This window comes from Peromyscus eremicus, chromosome 13 (genome assembly GCF_949786415.1).
Source record: "Peromyscus eremicus chromosome 13, PerEre_H2_v1, whole genome shotgun sequence".
In the NCBI taxonomy this organism is placed as follows: domain Eukaryota; kingdom Metazoa; phylum Chordata; class Mammalia; order Rodentia; family Cricetidae; genus Peromyscus; species Peromyscus eremicus.
The window spans coordinates 3759359-3772226 of NC_081429.1; the positions used below are offsets into that span (position 1 = coordinate 3759359).

At 45.8% G+C, this 12868-nt stretch overlaps 1 protein-coding gene and 1 non-coding gene across 3 annotated transcripts in view; both read left to right on the top strand.

The window, feature by feature from the left end:
• Nucleotides 1–12868, top strand: part of Atg16l1 (autophagy related 16 like 1) — a 34958-nt gene that overhangs the window by 8681 nt on the left and 13409 nt on the right. Inside the window, exons 3-9 of one of the 2 annotated variants that reach the window (XM_059277988.1) lie at nucleotides 1271–1376; nucleotides 2353–2426; nucleotides 3144–3395; nucleotides 5763–5828; nucleotides 8232–8318; nucleotides 9095–9151; nucleotides 10038–10140. In XM_059277988.1, coding sequence (XP_059133971.1) covers nucleotides 1271–1376; nucleotides 2353–2426; nucleotides 3144–3395; nucleotides 5763–5828; nucleotides 8232–8318; nucleotides 9095–9151; nucleotides 10038–10140 — 745 coding nt within the window. The remainder of the gene's footprint in view (nucleotides 1–1270; nucleotides 1377–2352; nucleotides 2427–3143; nucleotides 3396–5762; nucleotides 5829–8231; nucleotides 8319–9094; nucleotides 9152–10037; nucleotides 10141–12868) is intronic. The other variant, XM_059277989.1, reaches the window with a different exon arrangement.
• Nucleotides 11266–11538, top strand: LOC131923720 (small Cajal body-specific RNA 6). Its single transcript, XR_009382657.1, has one exon. It is a non-coding gene; the product is annotated as a small Cajal body-specific RNA 6 (non-coding RNA).

The following is a 12868-nucleotide window of genomic DNA, read 5'->3' on the forward strand; positions in this document are numbered from 1 at the left end:
GACAGAGTTCCTAAACCAAGTTATTGTTATGGTGGCCTGTACTCCCACAGCATCGTACACATCTGTGTGCTGACTTTAGCTGTGTGCCTTCAGTGCACCAAAACAGAATCCTGTCCTCACCTAGACCTGTTCTCCCCGTGCAATCAGTAACGATACCTGGCTTGCTGGTTGCTCAGGCCCCAAGCCCTGAGTCATCTTTGATTCCTGTCAGTCTCCGTTCCCCACATCCAAGTACTGAGGGCACTCTTCAGAGTGGGACTAGACTGCAACCGTCTCCACTGGCACCACTGTGGTGTGAGCTGCCTTGTCTAAAAGGGTTATCTGGTGTCTGCTGATTGGTCTCACTGTTTCTGCTTCTGTCCTAGCACATCCAACCCACCCAGACCAGTAAAACCCTTCATCAGCCGGGTGGGTGGTGGTGGTGCACGCCTTCAATCCCAGCACTCAGGAGGCAGAGGCAGGCGGATCTCTGTGAGTTCAAACTACAGAATGAGTTCCAGGACAGTCAGGACTGATTAACAGAGAAACCCTGTCTTGGGGGGAAAAAAAAACAAAACAACAACAAAAAAACCCTTCATCAGTGAATGAATGCTACCCCACAGTCCTCGGGAGTGGAAGGCTCAGCATCACCTTACTTTCTGAGTCTTGGCTCTTGCTCCTCTTCACTGACAGTGGTCTCCCAGGTCTGTAGTGTGCTCCCCCCTCTGCGAGGATCCTTTTCCAGGTGGGGGTGAGCACATGTCTGGCCCTTCATTCTTTTTGGTCACCCTGGAGAAGCCCTGCTTCCTTGTGGTAAATAATAGGACTTTCCTCCCCTCGTTTGTGCTGTTTTTGTAGCGTGTGACGTCACACGTTCACTTGTTTTTGCCCGTCTGCTTTTTATTGGTTGTCAGATGGCCTGAGGCCAGAGCTCTGCCCCCCTTTGCCTTTCTCGTCACAAGGGCAGTACCTGGCACAGGGCTGGCATGCAGATACTTGGTAATGAGTGAGGGTGTTGGCTGTTCACCTACACTTAATTCAGGAGCCAAGCCTTTGCTCCTGATCTGACTGGTAGCTGTGGTGGTTTGATTTATCATCACTAGTCTCCTGCTTTCTATCCATAATGGCTCAAGATTTGCCACTGTGTCAAATGCCAAAATGGTTTGGTAGATTGGCAGGTTTAAATTCATGTTAGTGCTGCGTTGCCTAATGGGAAAGGTCTGGAGTCTGATGCTTTATTCCACTCTCCTTTTTTGCATGTTGCCTTCATGTGGCTGGTGGTGATTTTTAGTCCTGGACACGATGGTGCGTGGAATGATAGTCAGCTACAAGAAATGGCCCAGTTGAGGATCAAACACCAAGAAGAGCTGACAGAATTGCACAAGAAACGTGGCGAGGTAAAGAAAACCCTTTTGCTCTTTGCAGGACCCTTTTGGTAGAGGCAAGAAAGCAGTCACTTGCCTGAAACTTTCCAGTAATCTGGTCTAATTGGACATTACAAAGTCTGCATGAGGCAGGTGGAAGGGTGGGGGGCACATCAGAGGAATCCATCCATCAATCAACAGGAGATCTGTTATCAGGAGGTGAGCCAGAGCCAGACCACTGCTTTAACAGCAGCATGAGAGAAACGGTCAGGAAGTCTTCAAGGGTCAAAGGTTTACTTTGTGATCCCCTAAAGTCTTCCTGATACATCAGCTTTTGAGTGTGAACTCTCAAGTATCAGTCACTGAGGTTGAGTGCCTTACCTAGTTTCTGGTCTTGTATAACATAGCTCTAGATGAGAAAATACCTCACCGTTTTCAGCTGAGTCAGTCACAAGGTGGAGGGTGTCCTCTGCACAAACCGTGGTGACACTTTCTTTGTGCTGTTTTACTTGTGCTCTGTCAAATAAAGCTTGCCTGGAGATCAGAGAGACAAAGGAGCAAGCCACAGCCACTTCTTACTTTGTCAGCTCTTCAGCCTGAAAGGGGCCGAATTCCTGTCTCCACTCCGCCTTATCACTTCCTCTCTCTGCCCAGCCATATCACTTCCTGTTTCCTCATCCCAAGTGCCGATTAAAGGTGTGTGCCACCGCTGCCTGGCCTCTGGTTAACTAGTGGCTAGCTCTGCCCTCTGATCTCCAGGCAAGCTTTATTTGTTAGAGGGCAAACAAAGTATCACCACACAAACGTCCCGGCCGAGATTGTCAGTAAGAGGCAGCAGACAGCCCCACAGGCCCTTCCGTCTGCTCCGCAACCTTCTCCCTTTCCTTCTCAACTTTGCTCAACCCACAGGCACGTCTTCTCTCTTCAGAATAGAGGAAGCAGTAACCCTATGTAGCTTGTGGTTGAGATGCAGCAGTCTCTATTAATGCGAGCGTTCTTTCTCTCCCAGTTAGCTCAGTTGGTGATTGACCTGAATAACCAAATGCAGCAGAAGGACCGAGAGATACAGATGAATGAAGCAAAGTGAGTAGAGCCTGTCTCCTGGGGCCCTGACCTTTGCAGCATGCATTGGTTTTGCTGTACTACTGTGAGCAGGGCTGGTGGAAAACAGTAGCCACATTTCTCTCCACGAGAATTTTAGTGCATTGCTTGCAATCTGGGGTTCTTTTCTAAGTAAAGCAAGGGCAGTGCCCTTGGGTTCCTAGGTGCTGGACATCTGCCTAAGGAAGTAATGATAGCCCTGGCAAGTGAATGTTCCAGAGGCATTCTTAGTTCTCCATGGCCACTGTGTGTGGTCACTGGTGTCTTCTACTAGAGGCGGGGCCACAGTGTCCAAGCATGTGCATGTTAGGAGGGTGAGAGGTACATTTGTGAACAGAAAGATTGCTAACTAGCAAGAATTCTGGCAGACAAGAAGCAGACTCAGGCCTTGTGCCTTAGAGCTGTGGAGAGGGCCTTACAAGGCCTTTTGCCACTGGGAAGTACCTTGAGCTTCCCCTTTTCTCAGGTCCTGTTTTCCTGAAAGCTACTGTTACTGGCCATTTGTGGTCAGTAGGAGCTTCATCCTGGGTGTTTGCTAATAGAACTATTCTGCACACCAAGGTGCTGGGTAGGTCAGGTATAGTGGCCAGTGTTCCTGCTGCTGCTTGTTCAGGCCCACCTAGGTGGCACTTGGCCTGGTGCTCTGGCTGTGGTACAGGGCTCTGATGAGGTAAAGCTCCTCTCAAATTGTACTTTCAGAATTGCAGAGTGTTTACAGACCATCTCTAACCTGGAGACAGAGTGCCAGGACCTGCGAACCAAACTGCAGGACCTGGAGCTAGCCAACCAGACCCTGAAGGATGAGTATGATGCCCTGCAGATTACTTTTACTGCTCTAGAGGAGAAACTGAGGAAAACTACTGAGGAGAACCAGGAGCTGGTCACCAGGTGGATGGCTGAGAAGGCCCAGGAAGCCAATCGTCTCAATGCAGAAAACGAGAAGGACTCCAGGTGGGTGTTAGCTACAGTCAGTGTGCTCTGAGGGAAGTGGAACAGAACCTGGTTCTTTGAAAAGAAAAACATGCTTGGCAGTTGTCGATGTGGTGGCGGTAGAGGAGACGTGAACCAGAAAACTGGCCACATTGGAAATGCGGGAGTCAGAGAAGTTTGCATTTGCAAGAACATTTACAGCTGAGCAGAAGGAAACACTGTTTGGAACACACTGTTCAGGTGGTGTGTCCTTGTTGCATGTCTCCCTACTACCTCCCAATTTCAGGAAGCTATTCAGACCTATACAAAACTTCTGATTCTGCTAGTATGTAAGAAGACTATAGTTTATTCTCAGGAATGGAAAATTGAGATTCCTAAACGAAATTTATTGCTAATATTTTTTTAATACAGTGAAGTCTGGGTAGGGTTTATGCCAGGAATTAAAAGATGGGTCACTGGGGTCAGTGACAGCACTTTGAATAAGGAATTTTATAACCATTCAGTTAATACTGTCCACTAAGTCATCCTTTGGAACCCCATGAATCCAGAACAACAACAACAACAAAGCTTTTAAAAAAACACCTGTCTGACCAACATCCTGTAAGTGTTTAGTAGGGAAGCCTCCCTCCCACCCTGCAAAGTAGGAAGTTGCATCTGTGTGGCAAAACATGAAGGAATTCAGAGTGCACATGTAGACGCTGACGGTATATTCATGTTCGAAGTCCTGTTACTACACATACTTCCATTCAGACAAGAAGACTACACTTTAAAGCATCTCTCTGGAAAGTCTCCATCTGTAGCTCAGTCTGAAAAGAATTTTAGTTCATCTACAGTGGTGTTGGGAATGAGTCCTAGCGACTGATGAAGAGTGCCTACCCTGTTGTGTTTCATAGTCACGTTAGTGGAAAAGTGAAGTCTTAGAGGTCAAGTTAGAAAGCAAATGAGTGCTGATTATTTTATGAAGAGTTCCTAAACAGAAATATTAGAGAAGTTTTCAGTCAGAAAATGAAGTACAATAAATAGATTTATTAATATCAGAGAACAGTAAATTAAGAAATGCTCTTTATTTCATGACTGTGTGTGTTCTTGTGTGTGTGCTCACACAAGGTAGGGAAGGGAGGGCACGTACCACAGTGTACGTGTGGAAGTTGGAGCACACCTTTGTGGAATCAGTTCTCTCCTTTATGTGGGTTCCAGGAAATCAACCTCAGATCATCAGACTTGCACATCAGTCACTTTTATCCATTGGGCCAGAAATGGTCTTTTAAAACAAAGTGTTCTTAGTGCAGCCATTGGGAAGAGATGGGTATGACAAGCTGCAATGGTTATGGCTAGTAAAGATGATAGAAAGCTTTGTTTGGAGGCTAGCATGTTCTGAAGGCACATGGCACCATCTGTAGGAGGACTGCTGTAGACTAGCAGGATTCTGACAGCTTTCCCCACTTGTTGGACCTTATCCCAGGGAAGTAAGAAAACTTGTTCACAAATGGTTGGTCAGGGTGGCACATTATTCATAGTGAAAAAGTTAGGTCCTTACACTTCAGTTGTGACATAAGCACACAGACAGTGGATTTATGAAGACATTTAAGATTAGTGTTTCAGGTTTTTCGTTTGGTTGGTTTTTGTTTTAATGTTTATTAGTGTGTGTGTGTGTGTGTGTGTGTGTGTGTGTGTGTGTGTGTGTGTGTGTGTCTACAACCATTGGGTTTCTTCTTATTTTTGTGTTGTGGCTGGGTTAGTAGATAGTTCACTCCAGGAAGCTAAGTCATTACTATAACTAGCTCCGGGATCATGAAGCGCCTTTTTGTCTGAGGCAGCCAGGGGTCCCTGCAGGTTGGGTTTCTTTTGTGTGTGAGAGAGTGCACTTGCCACGGGTGGCTCCCACAAGGGTCTAACATCAGGCTGGGTGGGTGGCACGTACCTTTCCACTGGCCCTGGAGCCTTTCTGTAGTGGGGAAGCTCATCAGTACTTGGGTGTCTTTGGCCATACTAACTGCTACTTGAAATGCCTTAAACATTCTTTTGTGTGGAGAGGGACCTGCCTCTCTCATGCTCAAGGAGGCTCTTAGGTATTCTGCTCTGTGATTGCCTTATTCCTTTGAAGTAGACTTGCTCACTGAGCACAGCCCCAGTGGTCCTCCTGTCTACACCCCACTAGGGTTACGGGCATGCAGCCATGCTGGGCGTCTTCGGTAGGTCCTAGGGTCTGAACTCAGGTCTTCCTGCCTGCCTGTGGTAGTGAGCACTCTACCCACTGAGCCATCTCTCCAGTCCTGTACTGAATCTTCAGATACGCTTTCAGAACTAGAGTTTGTGTGAGTGACCCTTGGTGCTTTTGAGCAGGTATAAATTTGTGTTTCGGTTTGTCCGTGTTGTTTTTGCAAACAGGAGACGACAGGCACGGCTGCAGAAGGAGCTTGCGGAGGCAGCGAAGGAACCTCTGCCTGTCGAGCAGTGAGTACGGAGAAGTTACTCCAAGTCAGCTCTTAACGCTTTTGTACTGGGCATTGGAGCTACAGCCCCAGCCCAGAGTTAAACAGTTAAGGCAGAAAGTAAGAACACGTTATTCGACCACCACAGGAAAGTAGGATGCACACAGCCGCTTCTGTTACTTCTACACTGGTGGCTTCCTGTTGACTTAGAAATAGCGTACTGAACATGGCCTTTGACCATATTTCAAATCAGTTACTTACTTGGGATGAACTTTTGGTTTTTCGAGACAGGGTTTCTCTGTGTAGTTTTGGTGTCTATCCTAGATCTCTCTCTGTAGACCAGGCTGGCCTCGAACTCACAGAGATCCTCCTTGCTCTGTCTCCTGAGTACTGGGATTAAAGGTGTGCGCCACCACTGCCCGGCTGGGATAAACTTTTTAAAGTAATATTGTATTGACTTAAGACTTTCAGACATATCACCAAATCCAAGAAGTTTTTCTTGTTGACAGCAGTCAGCTGATTATGACTAACTCCCTGCACACAGAGCCAGCTTACTGTTTCCTATAGACCCTTGATCACTGGTCTTCCTCTAACTAGACCTCTTGTTATGTCATCTGGGCTAGACTTTCAGTCTCTTACTATCGTGGCCTGTGACCTTAGTGGAAGTTTCTCCAATTTTTGAGACATTGGTGAGGTCAGAGATCTCTTTGCAAAAAGAAATGAAATCACATCAGCTCTCCCTAGTCCACCTACTAATGAAGGTGAAGCACCTAGTATTGGAAGTCCTTTGTTAAGTGGTGGGTATTTCAGTAAGAGTCCTCTCTGCTCTGATTCAAGATGGGTTTCCTGCCAGTGCCCTCTTCTCATCTTCCAGGCATACAGTATGATACATACATACATACATACATACATGCAGGTCAAACACACATAAATTTTTATTTTTTTTATTTATTTTTTTTTTTTTTTAAAGATTTATTTATTTATTATATATACAGTGTAATGTCTGCGTGTATCCCTGCAGGCCAGAAGAGGGCACTAGATCTCATTACAGATGGTTGTGAGCCACCATGTGGTTGCTGGGAATCGAACTCAGGACCTCTGGAAGAACAGCCAGTGTTCTCAACCGCTGAGCCATCTCTCCAGCCCCCCACACATAAATTTTTAAATGGAGAAGAATAAGTTTAAACTCGAGCCCATACACCTTCCCTTAGAGGAAAGAAGAGTTCTCATGCTAAAACTTTTGCTCTAGGAGAGAATGTGAATGTGTGTGTCTCCTGACCTCACTGGAGAAAACTGGTCGTGATGCATTTTTTCAAACCCACAAAGTAGATAAGTAGGTGGCCTAAAAATGAGATTTGGTTCCTTTAAAAAGGAAAAAAAAAAAAAAAAAGGAAATGTCGTATGTCTGCCTCTTGTTTGCCATTGTAACAAGATGACATGATTACGAAGGACCCAGCATCCCACATGGAAGGCTTGTGCTGAAATGCCAACCTGGCAGAACTTGCTATAGAGGTTTTCTCAATCTATCTGCTCCTCAGGAATGTAGCAAAGTCTGGGTCAGAGACTTTACATTTCTGGGACGGGGAGGCAAGACCTGTTAATTTCTGGGGTGTAGGCCTATGTACACTTCCAGGCACTTTAGAACCCTGAGACTCCACCGAGAGCATCACTGTAGGCTTAGTTCATACTGTTCCTCTTGCCATCTCTCAAACTCTAGGTCTGGGAAGGCCAGCTAAGTAAGAAATCAGGCATAGCCTTGTTCTCCTTACCTCTCTAGACCCCTGCCAAGAGTGTAAGGCAGTTAAGTGTAATCCAAGAGTAAACAAGGGAAAATAAATTTACTTAGTCATGGTTTGACTTGCTTGGTGTAACAGGTTCTTAAGTGTATATGCTCATAATCCATATAATCATAGGAAGGAAAAAAAATCTTGCTTTCAAATTCTTAAGAATCCAAACAGTAGGTGGTGAACTCGTAATTTTTTAAGGTATTTTTTTCCTTGAAGGTTGCAACACAATAGATAATTAAAACCAAAATAATTACTTGCCTTCCTCACAGTCAGGAGAGACTTGACCTGTAAGAATGTGTAGAGAGAGGAATAGCAGAGGTGCCTGGCATCCGCTGGCGTGAGCAGCAAAAGGAGCATGTTCTGAAACCAGATGATAGCACAGGACGTGTGCAGACCCTCTAGCCATTGGAATCACGTGTGTTTGGGTTTTGCTTTTGGAAAATTAGTCTTGCTTGGCATTACTGGTTTTGAATAGGAAAATGGTTTATGTTTCTCAAACATGAGGTAGTTCCCTTTTCTCCTTCACTATCACTTTTCAGCCAAGTCTTAGAAAGTTGAGTCTGTCTTTAGAACATGATCCTGGCCGTTGCAGAGCTCCTGTTCAGGACAGTGACAGACTCCCCTTCATTTCTTTCCAGGGATGATGACATTGAAGTCATTGTGGACGAGACCTCAGATCCCACTGAAGAGACCTCTCCTGTGAGAGCCATCAGCAGAGCAGCTACGTGAGTGGACCAGCTGGGTGGGGAGAAGGCATGCTCCAGCATCAGTGTGACTGCCCCTTTGTGGTTATGACAGGAGAACCTAGTCAGACGTACTGAGTGAGAGTCCCCAGCCCTTCCACCTCAGAGAGGAGAGTGGGATGGAGGCAGTACAGGTGGCCTGGCCTTTCTTTTTCTTTTTTTCTTTTTTTTTAAAGATTTATTTATTTATTATGTATACGGAAGAGGGCGCCAGATCTCATTACAGATGGTTGTCAGCCACCATGTGGGTGCTGGGAATTGAACTCAGGATCTCTGGAAGAGCAGTCAGTGCTCCTAACCTCTGAGCCATCTCTCCAGCCCGGCCTGGCCTTTCTAACACAAACAGGTGCAGCAACCTCCTGAAAGATGGGCGGACTGTTAAACTTCAATGTGCACCATGACCGTACACATCCTAGGACACAAAGATAGATGTATATTGTAGGGTTTTGTCTTTTAATTTGCTAAAGTAGGGCTGAAAGAATGGATGGAAATTTGTTATTAATGCCCTGAAGTTTTTGGTGAGTTAGACAGATCCCTTGTCAGGATTTCTTAGGGAACCTTGTTTCTTTTAAGACTGTAGGCTGGGTTTTCCCTTCTGCCTTCTTACTGTTTCCTGGTGGTTTAAATGCTGTGTTGAGTTTATCTTGGCTGGGATTTGGGAATGGCAAGTGTATTCCCAGGTATTTGTTTTTAGGGGCTGTTTTGATTTGGGGGCAAAATGTTTCTAAGGTTTAAACCTATCCTCCCCTCCTCTTTAGTAAGCGACTCTCGCAGCCTGCTGGAGGCCTTCTGGATTCTATCACTAATATCTTTGGGTAGGTTAGAAGACCTTCACCTTTCCTTTTAAAAATGTGTGAATATACCTAAGCATATGTATGTGATGTATTATTTTTAATAGACACCAGAATTTCAGCAGTGCCAAGAACATGGATGCCTTAATTCAGCTTGTCATTTAGCTTCTTTCTCTTTTCTGCAACTTCCTTTCTCTTTATCTTGCTATGAGCTGATCTATGGCCTTTCCCTTTAGTCTGTCCGAATCTCCCCTTTTGGGACATCATTCTTCTTCTGATGCTGCCAGGTGAAAATATTACCCTCTCTCAGCCCAGCATGTGAGTGTGGGTTGTTGGTAATCATGCTGATCACACTGCGCTGCCCGCAATCATCGATGTCCACAGCTAACCAGGGCGCTTTGCATGCTCCTGGGAGTGAATGCTGGAGCCCTTGAGCTGGGCAGTCAGGTTGAGCTCTGCAATCATCGTGCTCTTGACGCCCTTCCTCTTCGCATGCATTTGACTCTGCCTCGACCACAATTATAAAAGTAAAGGTGGTTGTACTAGGCATGGAAATCAGCTTAAAATAGTGTTTCACAGTGCCAGGGGTTTGCCTCTAAGCTAGCTAGTATGTTAGGTTGAGAACATTTCCCCAAAGTTTACTGACAGAGCAAGGAACTTTTGTTCAAGATTGCGTCAGTGCTGAGTTTTGAAGCCCATGAATTAGCAAACAGAAAAGTAAGGTGTGTGCTAACTCCTGTTATTTGAGTGAGATGGTATGAATCCTAAATTTTGGAGGGTCTGGAAAGACAATAGCTATTAACACGGGCACACTGCTTAAGCAAGGTCGTTCTTGAGGCCTTTCCAGCAGTTTGGTGAACACTAATCCTGAACAGTCCTGTATAATGTCTGCCTTTGTGTTGTTCCTTAGGAGACGCTCTGTCTCTTCCATCCCAGTCCCTCAGGACAATGTGGACACTCATCCTGCTTCTGGTAAAGACGTGAGAGTCCCAACTACTGCCTTGTATGTCTTTGTAAGTATGCTTTATACCCAGACCCCTCTGAGCCCGGGATAGTAGCAGGATCTGGAACTAAAGGGTCCTTTGGGGCTGCATCTAGGCTTTCCATTGTTGACTTACTTAGACCTGCTGGCGTTGTGACTCTGAGGAATTAAGGTATGTTGTGCTTAGTCTCAGCACACAGAATTTATTAAAGCCGTTCTCTGTACCCTGGCACTGGCTGAGAGGATTGGTGGCTGGAGCAGTGGGGTAAGAGAGACCAGTGACATTGGTGCTATCAGTTAGCTGCAGCTTGTGGTGAAAGCTGATGGAGACTGTGTCTTTCTCAGGTTAAAGAGTGGGGAGCTAGAGAGAAGACTCAGATTTATTTCTAGCACCCATATGGCAACTTACAACTGTCTGTAACTTAAATTCCAGGGGATCTAATGCTCTCTTCTGGCCCCCACGTCACCAGGCATACACATGGTGCATAAGCATTCATGCAGACAAAACACCCATGCATACACACATAAATTAAAAACTAATAAATTTCACCAGGACAGGTGTTGGTTTCATAAATCACATTGTAGCTGGATGGCTTCCAACCACTAAGAGCCTGTTATCGGAAGCAGGACACAGCACTGGACAGAAACCACGGCAGTACCCGGGATTCTAAGTCGGGTTCAGGACACAGCACTGGACAGAAACCACGGCAGTACCCGGGATTCTAAGTCGGGTTCCTGCAGTAGCAGCCTTAGTCCCAGTTGGGGCATAGAGGCATAGAGCAGAAATTGGTCTAGCCTGAGGAAATGTGGTTTACCTTGCTCATAGCTTTCAGAACAGTGGGCAGGCAGAGCAGCGTTGTGACTCTAAATGCCCTGGAGTTGGTTAGGTGGGTTTGGGAGATTGAGAGGGACATGTGGCTTAAGTAGCCTGCTTTCAGTTAGTGTCATAGAAGTGGAATGGCCCCTGGGTGTGGGGCTTTCAGTTCAGGACCTTGAGAAGAGCTTCATTGGTAGTCAGGCTTTGCCATTTATTGAGCTGACTAAGCCTCGGGTGCTGAGAATGAGCCTTGCTTTGGAGGAGGAGTTGCACAGGGCGATGGCAGGGCCATTCCCACCCCACTCCCATGATTCCATATTGGGTTGGGCACCTTACAGAGGTCAATGATGATTGGTAAAAGGTCTGATTGCACTAAATGTCACAGCTCCTTCCTTGCCCTCTACTCCCAGCAGCCCGTTCTGTTTTTCCTAGCACATTGAAGTCGTGTGTGGGAGAGTTGGGCAGCTGATAGTTTAGGATTCTGTCAGTGTGTGTTCCGAGAGTGAATGGTTCACAGCTGACTGCTATCCAACAGAATCCATTGTACAGGAGTCTTGATGAGTGGCAGGGTGGATGTGACAGTGCATGATCTCAAGTTTTCAATCTGAGACCTCAGAACAAATGGTTCTTAAAAAGGGGAACTTCGTAAGGTGAAAAGTCCAGGCACATCACCAAAGTGCTGATTATGTCCCAGTCAAGGAGATGCTGGCTCCCCTGGCTTTGCTGGACTTGAAGCAAAACCTAGACATCAGCTTTGTCTGTAAGTCCTTCTGTGTCCACTGTGTGTTGAGGGAGAGCATAGCAACAGTGTCTCTTATTCTTTTTTCCCCTCTTCTTACCTGAACGTGAATGCTCGTCTGTACTAATCTTAGACATTCACCCATGAAAAGGCCAGGCACAGTGGCACACACTTTTAAACCCAGCACTCGGGGAGCAGAGGCAGGCAAGTCTCTTTGAGTTAAGGGTCAGCTGATCCAGAAAGGAATTTCCCTATGAAGAACTTGTAATTCTCCCAAAATAGCACTTCCAAAATAGCACTTTTATTGATAGTTTATTCATTTTTCAAGCACAGTTTGGGTCATAAAAATATTTCTGATAGAAAAAACAAACTGAAGCTCCAGGAAGTTCAACACATGATGAACATACACCGTTAATATGTGCTAAAGCCGTGTTTCCAGAGTGAACTACACAGACTCACAGTAGTAGGACTGGCCAAGGAAACGTTTCTTGGGGCTGCATAGATGGCTTAGTGGGTGAGAGCTCTTGCTGCAATCTATGAGGACCTGTGTTCCTCTCCATAGACCCTTCTGAGGAGCTGAATGGCCTTGTGCCTGTAACCCCAGTACTGGGGGGGGGGGGGGGAAGAACAGAAAATTCCAGGGTCTTGCTGACTGCCAGCCTCGCTTCTAGTGCAGTGAGAAGTCTTGTTGTGTGTTACCAGGTACATAGCATTTAGTATTAGTAATAAGTAATAAGAGTAAATCTAGTAAGGATCTGGCTCAGAAGAGGCAGTTTGGAGACTGGAGAGATGTCTCAGCAGTTAAGTGGGCTTTGCTGCTTTTCTAGAGGATCTGAATTTGGTTCCCAACCCCCTGTATCAGTCAGACAGCTCATAACCACCTGTCACTTCACCTTCAAGGGATCTAATGCCCTCATCTGACCCCCTACAGGTACCCACACACATACACATACATTCATAAATAAAAATACACATTAAAGAAAATTCATTTCTCTATTTACTTTTAAGCTAGTAAAATTAAATAAGTCAGATTATAATTCTTAGGAATAAGATTAATGCAACGGCAAAGTTTAAGCAATATATATTAATTTTGAGTACTTTTTTGTGGGGGTACATCATTGAATTTCCTATCTGGCCTTGAACTTCTGGCAGTCTGTCTGCCTTCTGAGGGCTGGGATTAGAGGTGTGTGTCACCACACCCGG